The sequence below is a fragment of the Aotus nancymaae genome, unplaced genomic scaffold, assembly GCF_030222135.1.
Source record: "Aotus nancymaae isolate 86718 unplaced genomic scaffold, 86718_ANA_hifiasm-v0.15.2.pri h1tg000089l, whole genome shotgun sequence".
Taxonomy (NCBI): Eukaryota; Metazoa; Chordata; class Mammalia; order Primates; family Aotidae; genus Aotus; species Aotus nancymaae.
The window spans coordinates 24080670-24100128 of NW_026988504.1; the positions used below are offsets into that span (position 1 = coordinate 24080670).

Below are 19459 nucleotides of genomic sequence, written 5' to 3' on the forward strand. Positions count from 1 at the left end.
CATGGGTGTGGTGGGGGTGAGGGATACTTGCTGTTCTCCATCTTCTCTGGGGACTAGGTCAGAGGAAATGCACTGAGCTGGCGGGAAAGAGAGAGGTTGGATATGGGGAAAAATCTTCTCTGCAGGCAAGGGCCTAGGATCCAGACCGGGAAGATGGTTGTGGTATCTCCATTCCTAGGAAATCTCTCCGTACAGGCCACTCTCATCTGGAGAGACGGCACGGCCGAGATGGCCTCCAGACACGCTCGCATTGATTCCTGGCCTTTGTTTTACACAATCACAATGGGCAGGATGGTGTTCACGTGCGACAATTCTCGCGTTTTAATATTGGTCAGCAAAGCTGTTCCCACCGCTCCAGCCTGGAGTCTAGGGGCGAGATGGGCGGGGCGTGGCAAGACGGTCTCAAGGGAGGCGCTGGCCTGACGGCCCCGCCCTCCCCGCCTCCTCGCCCTGCCCTGCCCCGCCCCGCCCCGCCCCGCCCCGCCCAGTCCAGCCCAGCCCTGCACTGGCTAGCCGTCTTTCTCACAGCCTCCGGCGGCAGCGGCGAGAAGCCACGGCCTCTAGGGGCCAGGAGCCAGGGAAGGCCAGGAGACAGCGCCGATCCTCAATGGGTGCCGCACGCCAGCCACTGGGGACCGACCTAGAACCCTGCATCAGAGACCTCGGGAATCGCCGCTGAGTCAGCAACGCGCGCGCGCGCGCGCCCGCGGAGGCCGCAGCCCCGCCCCGGCCGCCTAGCGCCCGGGTTAACCCCTTCCTACACAGAACCGCAGGATATTCGCCCTAAGAGGCCTCCACTCTATTCGGAGACCACAGAATTCCTTAGTATCCCAAGCCACTCTCCCGAGCTGAGTTTGGTGATTTTATTTCCGGCTTAGGTCTGCGCCTTCCCAGAGTCCCTGCCTCAACTCCTTCACCTCAAAAAGGAGGTGAGGCGGAGTGCGGTGGCACACACCTGTAATCCCAGCACTTTGGGAATCCAAGGTGGGAGGATAGCTTGAGCCCAGGAGTTCGAGACCAGCCTGGGCAACATAGTGAGACTCTATTTCTACAAAAAATAAATTTAAAAAATTAGCCGGGCATGGTGGTGTGTGCCTATAGTCCCTAGCTCCCGGAGAGGCTGAGGTGGGAGGATCCCTTGAGCCCAGAAGTTCGAGGCTGTAATGAGTCATGATGGCTCCACCGCACCCCAACCTGGGCGAGAATAATAAAAAAAAGGCGGGGTGGTGGTGGTGAGGGAGAGCTGAATCACACGGAGAAACTGGACTCCTTCACTCCAGACCTGTCGGGCCACGTCTAGAGCTGTGTCCTCGAAGGTCTGGACATCTTTTCAGTAGCCAAGGCTTTTCCCTTTCTCAGGGATGCTGAGACGAGAGAGGGGTTCAGAGAGCGGCAGTTGGGTTTTCCTCTGCCCTGTGCCAAAGCTCTTTAACAGGGTTTTTAATTCGTTGGTTGGTGAGCCAAGAGTTAAAACAAGAGCCTGAAGGCGGGCTTCCGTGATGTCACTAGCACCCCGCGTCCGACCTCAGAGACTGGGGCGTGGCTAACATCGCCTCGTCCCCTCCCTCCCTATTTCCCCGCCCCTCCCCGCTGTCACGGAGCCAGGGGCACGTGATGCAACCCGCCGCGGTTTCAGCCTTCTGATTGGTAGCCGCGCCCGGCGCCAGGCACAGGGATTGGACAGAGGAGGCTGTGACGAAACCAGGACCCTGCCTAGTAAAGAAGGGAGGAGAGAAAGAAGATAGAAAGGGGGGTTCCCGGGAGGGAGGGGGCCCGGGGGGGCGGGGTCCCAGCTCTGTGCTCGCGCCCCCAGCGCGCCAGTCCCGGGGCTGCAGGGAGCGCAGCGCGCGCGGCCCGGGCCCCGGCCACCGGACGCCCTACCGGACACGACCCTCCCTGGAGCTTGGACAACTGCCCACCTCGGACGCTGCACCGGACACTGCCCCCCACAGGGCTGGACGCTCCAACGGACACTACTTCCCAGCTCCGGACATTGCTCCCTCCTCTCCCCGGGCCCTGGACGCTTTTCCCCCTCCCCCCTCCGGGGGCCCAGACACCGAGCCCCCCTCAGCGTCTGGCTAGCGTCCCCTTGCACCCCAGCCTAGGACACTGCCTCCTCCCTGTCCCTTTCTCCCTCCTGCTCCTCCCACCTCATCTTTTACTTGCTCGGGTCGGAGCCCCGCCAGTTCCTCCGACCCCCTGCTGCTTGGCCGCGGCTGCCCGCGCCCCCATTCCCCGGCTCCTCGTCCGGATGCCTCTTCCCGGGGGACTGTGGTGGCTTCTCTGCTGCCGTCGAGGCTTCACTCTTCTGCACCGGGACTACGGGGACGGCGAGCTTAGCGGGGACGGGGACGAGGACGAGGACGAGGAAACCTTTGAGCTACGGACCCCGAGTCCAGCGGGCGGCGGGAGGGTAAGTCCTGGGTTCGGAGCCGCGTCTCAATCATGCTCGCTGTAACCGGCCGTCACGCTGATCCGCTCCAGCCTCCAGCCACACGCTGCGCGCTTGGCGAACTAGGGACATGGGGGAGGTTTTTGCCTGGGGGTCAAAGCCCCCGGGAGCTCTCGGAGCAGCAGCCCTACTCGGGATGTGCCTGTGGGCCTCCCGCCGCAGGCTGGGCGCTGTCCACCTGCTGGGGGCCCTGAGGCAGGGGAGGCGTCACGCGTGGCCCGACCTGGCCCTGCCTCTCCCTTCCCCGCTGGGCCCGCGTCCCATCCCGTCTCCTTCCGCCTCCGCCAGCGCTGAGGAATGTGGCGAGGCCGGCTGGGCGGCTGGAACGCCTGGGTCCCCCTCAGCTCCCAGTTCTCGAGCGCTGAAGCCAGATGCGAGAGCTCCCGCTGCGGAGACCTGGGCGAAGGGGAGAAGTCATCCCGGGATTGGGGTCCGTGGCGGGGACCCCACGGCGAGGGAGTTGGGGGTTCTTTGAGGACCCCTTCTCATTACCCTGCCACTCAAGGCAGAACTCTCGGCTTTCCCCAGTGAGGCTCCTGGGAACCCCCTGAGGGATGGATGGTGAGGGACACTGGGTTGCTGCCTGGTTTTGTCGAATCTCCCCGTGGGGAAACGGAGGCACAATTGGTGTGGAGACCTCCATCCCCTGACGTCTCCTCTCCCATCCCCCCTGCACACTGGCGGCCAGACTCCCGTGTGCTGTGGTCCGGGTCAGGCCCCCATCCTCCACGCAGGGGTCCCTAGCAGGCCCAGTGGCTTGGTGCCCGGGTGGGGCCGGCTGCCCGCCGGGGCCGGCGCCAGCACCTGGCGGAGGCGGAGGGTAGATAAATATAGAGGAGGGGAGGGAGGAAAGCAGGGCACTGGGATTAGGGGAGTTAGTCTAAGAGGGTGGTCAGTACCTGCCACTTGTGGTGTGGCTGACAGCCCCACTCAGACCCTCCAGAAAATAGGTGGAGGTTCACGTAGGAAAGGCACAGGACCCAGGCGTCCCCAAGCTTCCAGCCTGGGCAGGGTCGGCTTTATCAGGCCATTGCCTCTCTCACGCTCCACCTCCACTCCCCCCTTCCCGGAGCCTGGGGACAGGTGTCCCTGGCCCCCTCCCCCACCTCCTCCTCCTGGCTCTAGCAGTCTGGGCGCAATATGAGGATGGCACGGTTCCCGCCTGGCTGGCCTCCGGGTTGGGTTTGTGGCCTTTCTCAGACCCCAGTCTACAGTTGAAGTTCCAGGACAGGGGGAAGGGAGGGCAAAACCCTGATCTACACCTGCCTCAGGAGGGTGTGCCATTCCTCAGCCTGGCCAGCCCTTCCTAAGCCCCAGCAAAGGAGCAGGGTCTCTGCTCACTGTTGAGTCTCAGGAGCGTCTATGGGAGAATGCAAGACGCTTTTGGAGAAAGCCCTATCCTGAAAGGGTTCCTCTGCCCTTCGTTCACCTCTGTACCTACCACCTATCCTGCCCTGGCCAGGGAGGCAGTGTGAGAGAAGGGAAAATGAGGAGGAGAGGGTGCCTTGGAGCCTTGTGAGCTTTCCTCTCCTGTTTCAAAGTTGGGGAAACTAAGGCCCCGAGATGGGAAGAGACTTGCCCAAGGTTCCATAGTGAGTTAGTGGTGGGGTGGGAATTAGAACCCAGATCTCCTGACTCTCTGCCCAGTGCTCTTTCCACCCTACCCTACCCTTAATTGTATCTTCAAAGGGTAATGAATGGAGCCTTGGCTCTTTAGCTCCTGCTGTTCTGGAGAGCTTGTCGTGTTGAGACCGCGGAGGGGCAAGCCCAGCGGCTCCAGAACTCTCCACCCCAGTCACGACCCCACTCTGTGACTCTTTCTTCAATCCCCTGAGCAGCCCTGTCCTGAGGGCGGAAGGCCCAGACCTTGCGCAGGAAGGGCTCTGATCCTGAGGGCTTCCTCGCCTGTCTCCCCAGGGTCCCCTGGAAGTGACACTGACTCAGCCGGTGAGGAGCGGGCCAGTCTCCCACAGGTGAGCTGCGCCCCTATGTCCCGCAGTCTTGATACCCCAGCCTGTTCCCTGGACCTCCATCCTTGCTGTCTTCCCTCCCAGTTGTGCAATAAGGGAGAGGCCCTACGCCGGACGCTGTGGTTTGGCTGGGGTCCCGGGGGGCGGTCCGGCTGGGGGCGCCGGGAGAAAGGCGGGGGTCGGGGCTATTTCTGGTGCGAGGTCAGAATGGCCCGATGGTTCCCACAGCCTGGGGGAGGGGTGCCCAGCTTGGGAGCAGACACCATTGCGGTCTGGGGAGCCCCTACTGAGGAGCCCCCTAGAGGCGGAGTGGAAGCCCAACCCTCCCTCCCCTCTGGCCCAGGCTGCAGAGCTGGGAGGAAACTTGGAGCCTCATCCCGGAGAAAGGGCTGCCGGAGGACGACCCGGACATCGTTGTGAAAGGTAGAGACCCCCTCAGTGCACTCTGGAGGCCTCCAGTCCCAACCCTCCAAGGGTTAATATCTCCTACTGATGTCCCTTCCCTCCCTCTCCTGCCCCTAGGTTGGCTGTACCGGGAGCCCCGCGGAGGAGGGGCGCGGCCCTGGCTACCCCCACGCCGAGCCTGGTTCGTGCTCACGCGGGACTCCCTGGATCAGTTCAGCAGCAGCGGGAAGGGGGCACGGCGCCTCGGGAGTCTTGTGCTCACCAGCCTGTGCTCGGTGACAGGTCCAGAGCGCAGGCGTAAGGAGACGGGTGAGACCTCCTGGGGACATCCTTCTACCTTCTGAGGCAGGGGCCCCCGCAGATCCTAATTGCCCTCCCCGGCCTGGCCTCTCTTTTCCCCAGGTCTGTGGTCAGTGACTGTGTCTGGCAGGAAGCACAGTGTCCGCCTCTGCTCCCCACGCCAGGCAGAGGCCGAGCGCTGGGGGGTGGCATTGCGGGAAGTGATTGCTTCCAAGGCACCCCTGGAGACCCCCACCCAGCTACTGCTCAGGGACATACAGGTAAGGGAGAACGCCAGGGAGAGCCAGGAGAGTGGTGGACCCCAAAGCTTTCTGGGCTCATGGGGAACTCCCTTCCCCATCAAGGTGACCCTCTCCCTGGCCCCTAGGAAAGTTGCGGGGATCCAGAGGCCGTTGCCCTTATTTACCTGCGGAACCCAATTCTGAGACACACCAGTGGAGCCTTGTATGCCCCGCTCTTGCCCCTGCCCTATGGAGTCAGTGCCCCAGGTGAGTGGTCCCATGGTCCAAGTCTCCCTGGATGGAATAGGGTGGATCAGAGGTAAGAATTCGAATCCCTTAACTGGCAGGGACCTAAGCATCCTCCAGGGGTCTGCCAGCTCCTTGCTTTTCAAAGAATGAAGGTGAAACTGGAAGCTGGCCAGGGGGAGGGGAGGAAGCCAGCACCCACAAAAGGGTCCCCTTTGACCACCTTCTCTATGAGTCTCATTCTGACGACTGATGTTGCTTCAGGAGTTTGTACACACGCTCTTCTATTTTTCCATTATACTCTTGAGACCATGTCATATTACCTTTATGAACAGTAGAAAAGCTACCACTTTGGTCGAGTGTGCTGGCCTCATCCAACTGTACTTCTCCCTAAGTGGTGTAGTGACTGGCCCAGATCCTAAAGTTAGAGGATTAAAGGGTGCTGGGAGAGGAATCCCGGTTTTCTGACTTCTAGTCCAGCCTGTTTTCTGACCTATGGTGATGAGCCTCAGTATCTAGTTACAGAATCTGGGGTGTGAACCAATAGCCCCTTGCCATCCCTTTCCCTAAGTCCAAATCCAGGCTTAGTGGGATTGGAAAGGGGATTCCTGGGAGGCAGGGACCACTGCTTTCCCTTCGCTTTTCCTGCCGTTCGTACCCTCCCCTACCTACCACCCCATCCCCTTATATTCCCTCTGACCTTCCCATGGTTCTTGCCTTCATCCCAGGGTGCAGCTCTGTGTTCCCTCTCCAAACCGTCCCTCCGCCCTCACCCTCCCACAGGTCCGGGCTATGCACCCCTGCGCGAGGAGGCGGTGCGGCTGTTCCTGGCGCTGCAGGCGCTGGAGGGGGCGCGGCGCCCCGGGCCCTTAATGCAGGGTGTGCTCCAAACTTGCCGGGACTTGCCGGCGCTCCGGGATGAACTCTTCCTGCAGCTGGCTAAGCAGACCTCGGGCCCTGCAGGCCCCCCTGGGCTCCCGGCTTCCCGAGACCCTGCGGCCCTGCGGTACTGGCAACTCCTCACCTGCATGAGCTGCACCTTCCGGCCTGGGGTAGCTGTACGGGGACACCTCCTGGGGCACTTGGAGAGGTGAGAGGGGTGGGGCGGGAGTTACGGCTTAGTGGAGGAGCTACTGGGCTGGGAGAGAATGAGAAGTCTTTTGCAAAAGGTTTGGTAGATAAAGAACCTAGATTCTGAAAAGGGAGCCGGGCGCGGTGGCTCACGCCTGTAATCCCAGCACTTTGGGAGGCCGAGGCGGGTGGATCACAAGGTCAAGAAATCGAGACCATCCTGGTCAACATGGTGAAACCCCGTCTCTACTAAAGATACAAAAAATTAGCTGGGCATGGTGGCGCGTGCCTGTAATCCCAGCTACTCAGGAGGCTGAGGCAGGAGAATTGCCTGAACCCAGGAGGAGGAGGTTGCAGTGAGCCGAGATCGCGCCATTGCACTCCAGCCTGGGTAACAAGAGCGAAACTCCGTCTCAAAAAAAAAAAAAAGAAAAGGGAAAGGACTTGCCCAAGGTCAGGGCTGCTCGTAATATATACAGTGCCTTTGTGGGAGATATAGGATCCTATCTCACTTATGAGCAGATGAATTACGATAAAACGTCCCCCTTGGGCTGAGGAATTACGAAAAGGCTGCTTTTCCTCGAGCTGATGCAGGCTAGCGCCAGGGGTTAGGAAAGTGTAGTAAAGTGGCTGGATTTCGATTTCAGCCCAAAGGAAGTTCATGGAGACTTTGGAAGTGGTGGGGGCGGTTGGGAGAAAGCTGCAGGGGACTGGAAAGTAATTCAGCTCTATGCAAAGCACTGGGGATAGTGTTAGGAGAGCCTTCGAAGAACCTGAGTTGGGGCAGGGAGGAAATCGGCCAGATAAACGATAATAGAAGAAGGCAAGAGGGAGGGGAAGAAGGCAAGTCCTTGGAGCATTGATCCCTGGGTTTCTCCTAACCCAGGACCGAGCAGGCACTCCCGGACTCGGAACTGGCGGAATATGCGCGCTTCATCCGGAAAGCGCTGGGCCGGACTCGTGGCCGCGAGCTGGTGCCTTCGCTGGCGGAGATTTCCGCGCTGAGCCGACGGCAGGAGCTGCTGTGCACCGTGCACTGTCCAGGGGCTGGTGCCTGTGCTGTGGCCATCGACTCCCACACCACGGCGGGCGAGGTGAGGCCAGAGAAAGGCCCCGTGACTTCCAACCCACTCCGCCAGCTTCTCATGCCTGCCTCTCCCGCTTCCTGGGCCCTAGGTTTGCCCGGAGTGTCAGATTATTTTGGTAAAGGATGGAGTGGTGGTGACAGGACTAAGAGACCCCTTCCAATTGAATCAGCCCCTCCCATAATCCTGGCAAGATCCCTGAGTGGTCTTACTTCCCCCTCACCCTCCTCTTCTAGGTGGCTCAAGAGCTGGTGGGGCGGCTGGGCTTGGCCCGGAGTCGCAACGCATTCGCGCTATACGAGCAGCGAGGGGCCCAGGAGCGAGCCCTGGCTGGGGGGACCCTCGTGGCCGACGTGCTCACCAGGTTTGAGAAGTAAATGTCCAGCCCCAGCCCTGCACTCTATTAGCCCATCCACTTCTCAGCTTCGGTCAGTCTCTAAGTGGACGTTAGCCAGTGCTTGTCCCTGGCCCTGCGCTGTGGCGTTAGCTGGTTTACAGATGGACCTGCCCGCCGCAGGTTTACAGTCCGACTCCAGCATTACCTCTGCGGTCAGCTCCGCCCAGGCCCCGCCCCAAACATATGGCCCCGCCCCCACCCAGCTGCGGCGCAGTGGGGGCCCTGCTTCTCCAAAGCATCGCGTCCGCTCCTCTTCTGCAGCTTGGCAGCGGAGGAAGCTGGGCTGGAGGACTCCCCCGATTCCGGGTGGAGACTGTGTCTGCGTCTTCACGGACCTCTGCATCCTCAGGGGCTGTCTCCAGACGGTCACGAACTGCCTTTCCTCTTTGAGCAGGTGAGGCTTCCCGGCGTTCATGCCTCCAAATAGACCCCCAAGCCTGAGCCCCTGGTTTTCTGGGCCATCTCATTTCATCACTATGGCAGCCCCGCGGGAGGCTTGACTGGAACCTAGACCTCCTAGGATTCCACAAGGCGTATTCGCAACGGTCCCGCCACCGCTCGTGCACTGACGCGGGGTGCCTCCCCTGCAGGCTCACGCTCTGCTGCTGCGGGGCCGGCCGCCCCCGCCCGACGACACGCTGCGCGCCCTGGCGGCGCTACGCCTGCAGAGCCTGCACCGGGACTTCTCCCCGCGGGTGCCCCTGCCCCGCCTGGACCGCCTGCTACCGACCCCGGCCCCACCGCGTGAAGACCCGCCCCGCCCGGTCCCCAGGCCGCCCCCCTCCGCCGCCGCCCTGCTGGCCGGGGCGCTCTGGAGCCCGGGCCTGGCCAAGAGGCGGGCGGAGCGGGCCCGGCGCGGCGGGGTCGGCCGCATGGCGGGAACCACGGCCCACGAGGGAGGCAGCAGCGCCAGTACGGCAGCTGCGGTGCTGGGCAACTGGAAGCGGCTACGGGGCATGGGCCGAGCTGAGGCCATGGCCGCCTACCTGACCCTGGCGGCGCAGTGTCCGGGGTTCGGCGCTGCTCGGTATGACGTTCTGGAGCTGAGCACGGTGAGGGGGAGAAGGGAGAAGGGGACTCTGGTGGTCCAAGCCCCACACCTTTGCCCCAGAGCCACAGATCCCCACAGAGGGTAGCTTCATTCCCCACATCCAGAACAGCTGCCCATCTCAAACCCCAGGAATCACCAGCCCTTGGGCCCTCACATCCCTGGAGCCTTAGCCCCTCCACACACGTGCTGTGAATCACAGGGGATCAGGAAACTCCTGCTCACAGCCACCCATCTCCCCCTCCCCAAAATAACGCTGGTCTCCTCCTTCCACCCTGACTCTGCCCCTCTGTCTGCAGGAGCCTGGTGGGGGTGCTCCACAAAAGCTATGCCTGGGCTTGGGAGCCAAGGCCATGTCCCTCTCCCGGCCGGGGGAGACAGAGCCCATCCACAGTGTCAGCTATGGCCATGTGGCCGCCTGCCAGCTAATGGGTCCCCACACCCTGGCATTGAGGGTGGGGGAGAGTCAGCTCCTCCTGCAGAGCCCCCAGGTGAGTGGGAAGAGGGGTTGTTGGGAGAAGGAGAGAAGGAAGGGATGTCAGGAGACATTTACTGAACACCAAGCCTGGGCCAGGTAGAGTCTAAGCACTGGGATCCAGCAGTGATCACAGACAAGCTCAAGAAGCTTACACTAGAGTTGGCAAGTCAGACAATAAACAAGGAATCCCAGGCTATTAAGACAGTGAGAAATGCTACAAAGGAAAGAGTGATGTGATAGGAAGTCAGGGAAGGGTTCTCAAAGAGGGTGCCATTTAAGCTAGCCAAGGAAGACCTGGGGAACAGCATTCTAGGTAGAAAGAATTGCAAGGCAAAGGCCCTGAGATGAGAGTAAACTTGGCTTGTTAGAGGAGCAGAAAGAAGCAAGTATGATTGGCACATAGAAATGAGGGAGAGAGTGGAGATAAGGAAGGAAAGGTTGCAGGGGCATAGAGGATGAGAAAAAGTAGAGAACCCGGCGGCTCCTGTTGCACACTGACCTCTGCCCTCTCTTAGGTAGAAGAGATCATGCAGTTGGTGAATGCCTACTTGGCCAACCCCTCCCCCGAGAGGCCCTGCAGCAGCTCTTCTCCTCCATGCCAAGACCTGCCAGACACCTCCCCTCCCAGCCAGCACCCGGGCCTGGACGAGCCCCAGGGACAGTCTGGCTGCTTGGGGCAGCTGCAGGACTGAGCCTGCCAAGAGGTCACGACTTCCCGCCTGCCTCCAGCCTGGGCCAGGACTGCTCTGAGATTTGAGCGAAACGTGGACCCTTTCGGCCCTGCAGGGACAGGGCACATCCCACACCCAAGGGCTACAATGGGTGTGGGCAATTTTCTAGTTTGTTTCTTAATTTATTTGTAGAAGAGAAGCAAAAAAAAGAAAAGTTTCTTATTTACACAAACCCTTCCTGTGGGAGTGTTATTCAGTGGGACAAGTTGGAACCCCATAATGCAGAGCCCCGCCTCCGGGGACGCCCACACTCTGGGCTTTTACCAGGTTCTGGGGAAAGTCTGGACACCACAGTGCTTCACCCTCCCCCTCCTTGACCTTCGAGACTTAACCTCCTCCTGGCCAGTATGCTGCCACAGGCTTGTGGGTGGAGCAGGCAAATAGGCCTCATTGGAAGCTGGCAGTTACTCACCCTCCCTTCTCCACTGAGTGGCATATGGATGGCCTCCTGGCATCCCTGAGGCTGGAGGGCAGTGAGTCATCAGATCTGGTACTGCCCAGTTCTTACTCTGGTGTCCAGCTCTGGGCCCATCATTGGTGTGCCTAATGCTTTGGGTCTAGAATGGAGAGAAGCTTGGGGCAGATAACAAACCCACGAATTTCTCTGTCACAGAAAAGTAACTCAGGATGTGCTCAGCCCCACTCTTGAATTCTGCTTCTACTTAACAGGTTGGGTTGAACTAGAGTGAGTTCCTGGGACTCTCATGGCGCTGGGCACTGGGATTCCAGAGTCCCGGCTCTCCTGGCCTGCTCGCAATGCAGTGTGCCCTCCTTCAGTAGAACCCACCTCCTCTGCCCTGAGTGGAAGAGGCTGGGGCAACACTGACCTTCACTGGGGCAAAAGCTTAGGCCCTGAGGAGACAGCAGACCTCAGTAAAGCTCTGTAATCTTGAGACAAAGGCTGCCTCTGGTAAAACAGCCCAGTTCAAGGTGAGGGATGCCAGTAGAAACAGTGAAAACACTAAAATCTGGACTAAGGGGTAAGATGTTGGAGGAGGTGAAGGCCACCCTATGTCAGATGCCTAGAAACTAGACCCCTTCACCACCCCCCGTATTCACAGATCAAGCCCTGGCTATACTGACAACCAAGCTTTATTACTTTAGTAGAGCTGAAGAAGCATATCAAGATACAGGGCACGGAGGGTAGAAGCAGGACCAGCTCATGGGCTGGAGATGAGCCAAGAAGGGTTGTCCATGAGATGAAGTTGGATCAGAGGGTGCAGGCATGATTGAGGCTGTGCTTCCCATCCAGGAGTAGTGGGGAGGGAAATCACTGCTCCTGGGTGCCCCAGGAGATGTAGTCTGGCTGTGTGGCGGCATGGTACTCATCAATGAGCTCCTGAACAACCTCCCTAGACCTGTCCATCTCGTCAAAGTTGTCCTTGAACATGTCCTCCTTACGGAACTGCTCAAGGAAGGCATCCCGTTTCCGCAGCTTGTCAAACTGCTGGCAGGAACTTTCAAAGAGCTGAAAGAGACGAAAATCTCCAAAATGTGAGCCGGGGGTTAGGAATGAACCTGGGGTAGATGATGAAGGTGGCCAGTGGAACAGACTGTCCTAAGAACAGAAACCCAGACTCACCGAGGAGATGCTGGTGTGGTTGGCCATCATGAGCCCGCTGACCCGGTGGGCCGAGGGCAGGTAGGGAGACTTCCTTGACAGGGCCACCTGGATGCTGGCGGGGCCCCATGGGATGAAGTTGGCCAACTTCCGTTCCCGGATCCTCTGCAGGCTCTTGTGGACCTGGGGTGGGTACAGGAGCAGTGGAGGTGGCCTCTTCTCTACTCCCACGGGTCCAGGGTGCAGGATGAAGGGGCCTCCCCTACCTGGGTGGGGTCCACCTCTCCCTGGATGATGTTGAGGATGGCAATGTAGCAGTGGTTGGTCTGGCGGTCTCGGCCTGTGGACACCATCACATTCTTGGGCTGCAGGAGCCGCCTCATGACATCCAGGACTGTGGTCTTCCTCACGCTGGCCACCTGATGGACAGTGAAATGGGGACCCAGCCAGGCTCAGGACACAGTCCCCCTTTGGCTTCTCTTTGGCAGAAGCCAAAAGCAGAGGGAGGGTGAAGAGCAAGTTACAAGAAAGTGGCCTGCTCTGTGCTAGTCCCTGAGCGCAGTGCCTCGGGGCACGCAAAGGGCAGCTCCTGGGGCAGAGGGGAGGAGAGAAAGGCTAGGGCAGGGCCTGCTGAGCCCAGGGCCGGCCTGGCCTGGGACACTGAGGCTGCTCTTACTGACTGGTCCGTAGTGAGCGGGGTATAGCCGGTCATGAGGAAGTGGAGCCGCGGAGTGGGGATGAGTGAGGCGATGAGGCCGATGAGGTCATTGTTCATGTAGCCGGGGTAGCGCAGGGTGGTGGTGCTGGCCGACATGATGGTGGACACCTGGGGACAGGGGTGCCATGTCATGGGCCTCGGCCTGAGTGGGACCTCCCTTCCCCAGATGACCCTCCAGCAAGGAGGGCTTCCAGTCCAAAGGAGTCCAGCAGTGGGGGCCCACCAGCTGGTTGATCTGGGAGAAGGACGGGTTCTGGATGTGCAGGCGGTCTGTGGCAATCCGGTTCAGGGCTGTGTTGTCCAGCACCACCTGCAGGGACAGCAGAGGGTCACAGCCTCTTGAGGAGAAAATGGGCATAGAAATAAGATACTGGCTTAACCCCTGCTGAACTCCAAAGCCAAGGAGAGGTTTGTTAGTTTAAAACAAAAACTGCTGGGCGTGGTGGCTCACGCCTATAATCTCAGCCCTTTGGGAGGCCAAGGTGGGAGGATCACTCGAGGCCAGGAGTTGGACACCAGCCTAAGCAACACAGCAAGATGCCATCTCTGTAAAAAATATAAATAAAAAATAAAAAGAAACAAAAGTACTGTCTCTGGGGCATCATAAGATACTCTCGGACCATGCAGGGCAGTAAACAAACACGTGAGTACCCACATGTGCCATACACTGTGCCTGGCTCTGGGGAGACCACAGAGAGGAACAGGCACCATCTTTCCCTTCATTAGGCCTGCAGTCTAGTATGGAGGGAGGTGCACTAAATATAAAACAGAAAAGTATAGTTAACTCCCAGAAATACACACAAAGGAATCTGATCCTGACTGAGTAGTCAGGAAAGGTTTTGCTAAACAAGTTACCCTGGAGCTGAGAGTTCAAGCATGAGTGGGCATTAAGTAGGCAAAGGTGGGGTACATGGTGGTAGGGGGAGGTATATTCACTTTGTTGAGAGTCTTGCTGCCTAAGAGGATTCTAAGAAACTTAGAGATCAGGACCTTATTTCCTAATTTGGCCCACAGGTATGGCTTTGTTGGGCCTCTGTTCTGTGTGGAGAGGGCTGGGGAAGGGCAGGGTGAATGAGACTCACTGGCCTGGGGAGATAGACCAAAGTCCCTACTCTTTTTTTTTTTCTTTTTCTTGAGACAGAGTTTTGTTCTTGTTGCCCAGGCTGGAGTGCAATGGCTTGATCTCGGCTAACTGCAACCTACGCCTCATGGGTTCAAGCGATTGTCCTGATCAGCCTCCCGAGTAGCTGGGCTTACAAGCATGTGCCACCACGCCCAGCTAATTTTGTATTTTAAGTAGAGATGGGGTTTCTCCATGTTGGTCATGTTGGTTTCCATGTTGGTCAGGCTGGTCTCGACCTCAGGTAATCTGTCCACCTCGGCCTCTCAAAGTGCTAGTATTACAGGTATGAGCCACCGCGCCAGTCTCTTTTGGTTTTTTTTAAATACAAGTTCTTGTTCTGTTGCCCAGACTGGAGTACAGTGGTGTGATCACAACTCACTGCAGCCTCAACTTCCTGGGCTCAAGCGATCCCCCCACCTCAGCCTCCTGAGTAGCTAGGACTATAGGCACACACCACCATGCCCAGCTTTTTGTTTTGTTTAGTTTTGAGATGGAGTTTTGCTTTTATTGCCCAGGTTGGAGTGCAATGGCCCAATCTTGGCTCATGAAACCTCTAACTTCCAGGTTCAAGCAATTCTCCTGCTTCAGCCTCCAGAGTAGCTGGGATTACAGCCATGCACCACCACGCCTGGCTAATTATGTATTTTTAGTAAAGATGGGGTTTCTCCATGTTGGTCAGGTTGGTCTCAAACTCCCAACCTCAGGTGATCCGCCCACCTTGACCTCCCAAAGTGCTGGGAGCCACCGCACCCAGCCCTAATATTTGTATTTTCTGTGGAGACAAGGTTTCACAAGTTGCCCAGGCTAGTATCGAACTCCTGAGCTCAAGAGATCCACCCGTCTCAGCTTCCCAAAGTGCTAGACTTACAGGCATCAGCCACCGCACCCACCCCCTCAACTCTTAATTTGCTCACTACACAGTCTGCATTCTGTGTCAGCCTCTTGAGTGTGAGGAGTGAATTGTAGGGCTGGACCACCACATCGCTCATCTCTTCCTGGTAGGGAAACACTGAATAAGTCTGCACCAGCTTCTTGGGGTACCTGAGAGAAAAGAGGGTGGTGGCATAGTAAACTGGAAGGAACCCCATCACTGCCCATCTGTACCATTTTGTACAAAAGGGGTGAGGGTAGACTGTGTCTTCAGAGCCAAAAAGGAGAAGCCTGAAAGCATCAAACTCTGTAGATCCCCTCCCCTCCCCAGGTAAATCGCCCCGCCCCAATATAGCTTCCAGTATGGTCCTTGGGTGAGTCTGTCCCTATGACTCAAAAGGGGTAATGGCAGACTTTCTAACTCAAGAGAAAAAAAGCAATGATATTACCCAGGGAACCAGGGTTAATGCCCTCTCCCCAAACACAGGCTTGCCTGTCATTCAGTCGCTCCAGGAGGTAGGAGCCCAGGCCAGAACCCGTACCCCCAGCGATGGAGTGACACAGCACGAAGCCCTGTGTATATACAGGAATAAACAGACTCAGTTTCTCCTGCCACACTCTCACAACATGCTTCTGATACCAGATGGGTGGGGGTTTTACCACACACATCAAGTAAGCAGTCAATTCTACAGCAGATGCCAGCTGGGTATCCACTAATTCACTTCAATTCTGGACTACCTACAGCCTGTCCCTGACTTAGGATGGTTCAATTTAAGATGTTTTGGCTTTATGATGGGTTTATCAGGACATAATCCTATCTTAAATCAAGAAGCATCTGAATTCCAATGGTTCAATTTACAATTTTTCAATGTCACGATGTGCTTATTGGGTTGTAACCTGATGCATTTCTACTTATGATAGTTTCCCTTTTTTTTTTTTTTTTTTTTGAGATGAAGTCTTGCTCTGTCACCCAGGCTATAGTGCAATGGTGAGATCTTGGCTCACTGCAACATCTGCCTCCTGGGTTCAAGCTATTCTCCTGCCTCAGCCTCCCAAGTAGCTGGGACTACAGGAATGTACCACCATGCCCGGCTAATTTTTGTATTTTTAGTAGAGATGGGGTTTCACCATGTTGGCCAGGCTGATCTTGAACGCCTGACCTCAAGTGATCTGCCCACCTCAGCCTCCCAAAGTGCTGGGATTACAGGCGTAAGCCACTGTGCCTGGCCTCAAATTTGTTTTGTTTTGTTTGCTTTGTCTTTTGAGATGGAGTCTCACTCTGTTGCCCAGGCTGGAATGCAGTGGTGCAATCTTGGCTCACTGCAACCTCCGCCTCCTGGGTTCAAGCAATTCTCCTGGTCAGTCTCCTGAATAGCTGGGACTATAGGCACATGCCACCATGCCTGGCTAATTTTCTTTATTTTTAGTGGAGACAGGCTTTCACTGTGTTAGCCAGGATGGTCTCAATCTCCTGACCTTGTGATCTGCCCACCTCGGCCTCCCAAAGTGCTGGCATTACAGGCATGAGCCGCTGTGCTCAAATTTGTTTTTAGAGACAGGATCTCACTCAGTTCCCCAGACTGCAGAGCAGTGGTGTGATCATAGCTCCCTGAGGCCTTGAACTTCTGAGCTCAAGACATCTTCCCATCTCAGCCTCCAAGTAGCTAGGACTATAGGCATGCACCACCATGCCTGGATAATTTTTCTATTTTTTGCAGAGATGGGGTTTTACCATGTTGTCTAGGCTGGTCTTGAACTCCTGGGCTCAGGTGATCCACCTGCTTTGGCCTCCCAAAGTGCTGAGATTACAGGCATGAGCCACTATGCCTAGTCGACATTTTCAATTTATGATGGGTTTACATCCTGATAAAGCCATTGTAAGTTGAGGAGTATCTGTACCTGAAGATAGCATCAGATCCCACAGAGTGAAGGCTCAGTCCCACAAGATTCTCCTACTCTCAGTGCCAATAGAAGCTTCAGGTTGTGTTAGCTGTGCCACTGACCAACCAGCTATAAAACAGCGTTCTCAGGACTGCTCCTTGGGTTCAATTCATTTGTTAGAGTAGCTCACAGAACTCAAGGAGACACTTATGTTTCCCCATTTGTTATAAAGGATATTTTAAAGGATACAAATAAACAGCCAGATGAAGACACCGAGGGGAGGCTCTGGAAAGGTCCGGAGCACAGGAACTTCTGCCCTGTGCGTTGGGTTTGCACCTTCCCAGCATGTGGATGTGTTCTTGCTCACCTTCCTGGAAGCCCCCGAACTCAGTCGTTTTGGATTTTTAAGGAGGCTTCATTACACAGGCATGATTGATTAAATCATTGGCAATTGGTGCTCAACTCAATCTTCATCCCCTCTCCCCTCTCCAGAGGTGACGGGTGGGCCTGTAAATTCCAACCCTCAGAGCACCAGGCTTGTTTCCCTGGCAACCAGCCCCCCATCCAGTGGCTATCTGGGACTTTCCAAACATCACCTCAATGACATAAGCTCAGATTTGGTTGAAAGGCACTTGTTCCTCCTTAGTACAGTGGTTAGTAAAATTAACTAATTAAAATAAAATGAAAGATTAAAAGAAAGGGGCTTGTTATAAATAACAAAAGACTGTCTTTCACCTTTATCACTCTGGAGCTGTTCTGAAGCTGTTTCAGAAACCAAGGACAAAAGGTCAAATATTTTAACAAAACATACCCTTATTGCTCAAGTCCCTTAAGAAATTACATGGGTTATAAGAACTGTGAGCTGGGAACATATTGCACCCAGCATGGGGAGAGATGAAGAGGCAGTCTCCAAGGATCTGGGGGAGAGCCTTCAGCATGACTCATTCCCCATTCCCAAAACGCCCATGTCTCAAAGCTTCCTCTTATGCATCCAGGCTGAGGCTCCTTGAGAAGGTTTGGAGCTGGAGAAGAAGCTGAATGACTCATGCCTAAGGGGCCGGTGCCATCCCGATTTATGACTTCCTTGAGAACAAAGACTATATCTTATTTACCTCAATATTCCACAGCTGATGCTCCATAAATGGGTTTTGAATTGAATTGCTCCCCTCACATCACCTATTCAGGCCACCTCCAGACCTTTCCCCAACACTCTTCAGCCTAGCCTCCCTCCCATTCCTTCCCCTGCTCCATAACTTCACCTCTAAACTGTCACTTCCATCTGCTTCTCGGTCTATGATGTCAAAGATGTCTTCATGAATTTTCTCACCCTGTATAGAGATATGGAAAAGGAGAGTCAGGACAAAGGTTCCAGAGCTCATCTTTTCTCGGCACAGCACCAAGAATTCTGTCTTCCCTGGGATATTGTTGCCACCCTGAAGCAGACCCGGGGCTGTAGCCCTCAACCCAGAAGTGCTACTTTTGCAAATGATTTGCACAAAATTTGCATAAACCTCTCCCTGACTGTCTCTCTTGTCCTGGGCATCCTTTTCTCTCTTATTTTCTGTCAGTCCGGTCAAATTCCTAGTAGCTTGAGCCTGCCTTGCCTCTGGATGGGAATATCAAAGGTCTCTGGAATGGTGGCCTGGACACCTGGGAGAATCCACTGGCCCAGTTGTTGCCAGCTCCTCCTCCATGCTCCGACAGGTAGATGTTCTCTGGGTTGTAGAGCTTGGCATAGGGGGAGTTGAGGATGGAGTGGATCACCCGGGGCTCCAGGTCCAGCAGCACGGCCCGGGGGATGTAGTGCTCGTCATCTGCCTGTCAGGGAGAGTCCAGGAGGAAGCCCAATCAGCCAGGGCGGCCCAAGTCCTAAGTCCTCCCAACTCTGGCTCCCTCTGGCCCTCCCTCCTCAAGCCAGCCGCCTGGCCCCTTAGCCCAGCGGGGCTCCCAGTACCAGGCCACTCCCTTCCCTTCCGGTCCCTCGGGCCACTGCCGCCCCTGGCCAAGTTGCTGGGGGCACCTGGTAGAAAAAGACGTCCTTTCGGTCAGTGCCCTCCGTGGCAAACTCCTCCACGATGCCCTCAGGGCTGATACCATGCTCGGCACACAGCTGTTTCCAGAACTCGAACCCAACTAGGGGAGGAGGGAGATGCCCGGGTCTGCTTAAGGCCTGAGGAGCCCAGTTTTAGTCTCAGAGGCTGACTCGATCAGAGGGTGGACCCAAGATGCGGGGGTCTGGGAGCTGCCCCAGCTCCGGGCTGGAGGCGCAGCTCTGGTCAGGTTATACAGAGCAGCAGGGCAGGGGGTTCATGGAAGGGAAAAGGGGACTGGTGGAAGCCAGGCACTTGGGTGGGACCCGAAGGGGCAGAACCAGAGACCGGCGGGGCCGGCGCTCGCTTGCTCACTCTGGTTGCCGCACTGGCCCAGCTGCAGGGTGATGATCTCCCGGGGCATCACTCTTCAGACGTGGGCGCGCCAGCCCCGGCCTGGCGAGAGTCACGGCTGAGACGAATGCCTGGCAGCCAGGCGCGCAGGACGTGGGGAGCGCGCGCTCCCTTCCCCTCTTGACGCGGATGCTCGGTCTGCGCGTGTGCAACGCAGGCCTTTCCTCGGCCGGCGGGCCGGGGAGCCCAACCTGGGCATCATTTTCTCCCTCAGCAGTCGCAGCTGGAATTCGGCACAGGCGCAAAGTCAGGCCACGCCCGCTCCTGCCCACCGCTCCGCGCCTGCGCAGTGAGACTCGTTGGGGGTGGCAGAGTCGGAACCTGATGTGTCGGGGGAGGAGAGGGGAGGAGAGGGGAGGAGAGGGGAGGGGAGCAGAGGGACAGGGAAGGAAGGGGAGAGACGGGGAGGGGAAGAAAGGGGCAGAGCAACCGGGTGGATGTGGTTGTCCAGGTATAGA

General features: G+C 57.1%; 2 protein-coding genes across 4 annotated transcripts; one reads left to right on the plus strand and one right to left on the minus strand.

Annotated features, from left to right (window-relative positions):
• The first annotated feature begins 1819 nt into the window (after positions 1-1819).
• Positions 1820-13267, plus strand: PLEKHH3 (pleckstrin homology, MyTH4 and FERM domain containing H3). 2 transcript variants are annotated; one of them, XR_001105976.2, is made up of 13 exons: positions 1820-2413; positions 4370-4425; positions 4766-4845; positions 4945-5136; positions 5230-5387; positions 5495-5615; positions 6378-6684; positions 7552-7759; positions 7987-8123; positions 8409-8541; positions 8738-9174; positions 9495-9686; positions 10189-13267. XR_001105976.2 is itself a non-coding variant. In XM_012443906.2 (13 exons), the coding sequence occupies exons 1-13, from the start codon at positions 2252-2254 to the stop codon at positions 10363-10365; spliced, it is 2385 nt and encodes a 794-aa protein (XP_012299329.2). In that variant the 5' UTR covers positions 1820-2251; the 3' UTR covers positions 10366-13267. The 2 variants fall into 2 exon arrangements, 1 of the variants encoding a protein (XP_012299329.2); XM_012443906.2 differs by having other exon boundaries at positions 8738-9199.
• TUBG2 (tubulin gamma 2) lies at positions 11479-19232 on the minus strand. 2 transcript variants are annotated; one of them, XM_012443907.2, is made up of 11 exons: positions 18963-19232; positions 18578-18690; positions 18208-18375; positions 17817-17885; positions 15170-15249; positions 14721-14847; positions 12907-12993; positions 12642-12791; positions 12232-12384; positions 11987-12148; positions 11479-11872 (listed from the first exon to the last, which is right to left on the minus strand). In XM_012443907.2, the coding sequence occupies exons 1-11, from the start codon at positions 19009-19011 to the stop codon at positions 11675-11677; spliced, it is 1356 nt and encodes a 451-aa protein (XP_012299330.2). In that variant the 5' UTR covers positions 19012-19232; the 3' UTR covers positions 11479-11674. The 2 variants fall into 2 exon arrangements, with proteins under 2 accessions (XP_012299330.2, XP_012299331.1); XM_012443908.2 differs by lacking the exons at positions 14721-14847; positions 15170-15249 and having other exon boundaries at positions 18963-19124.
• Positions 19233-19459: the final 227 nt, after the last annotated feature.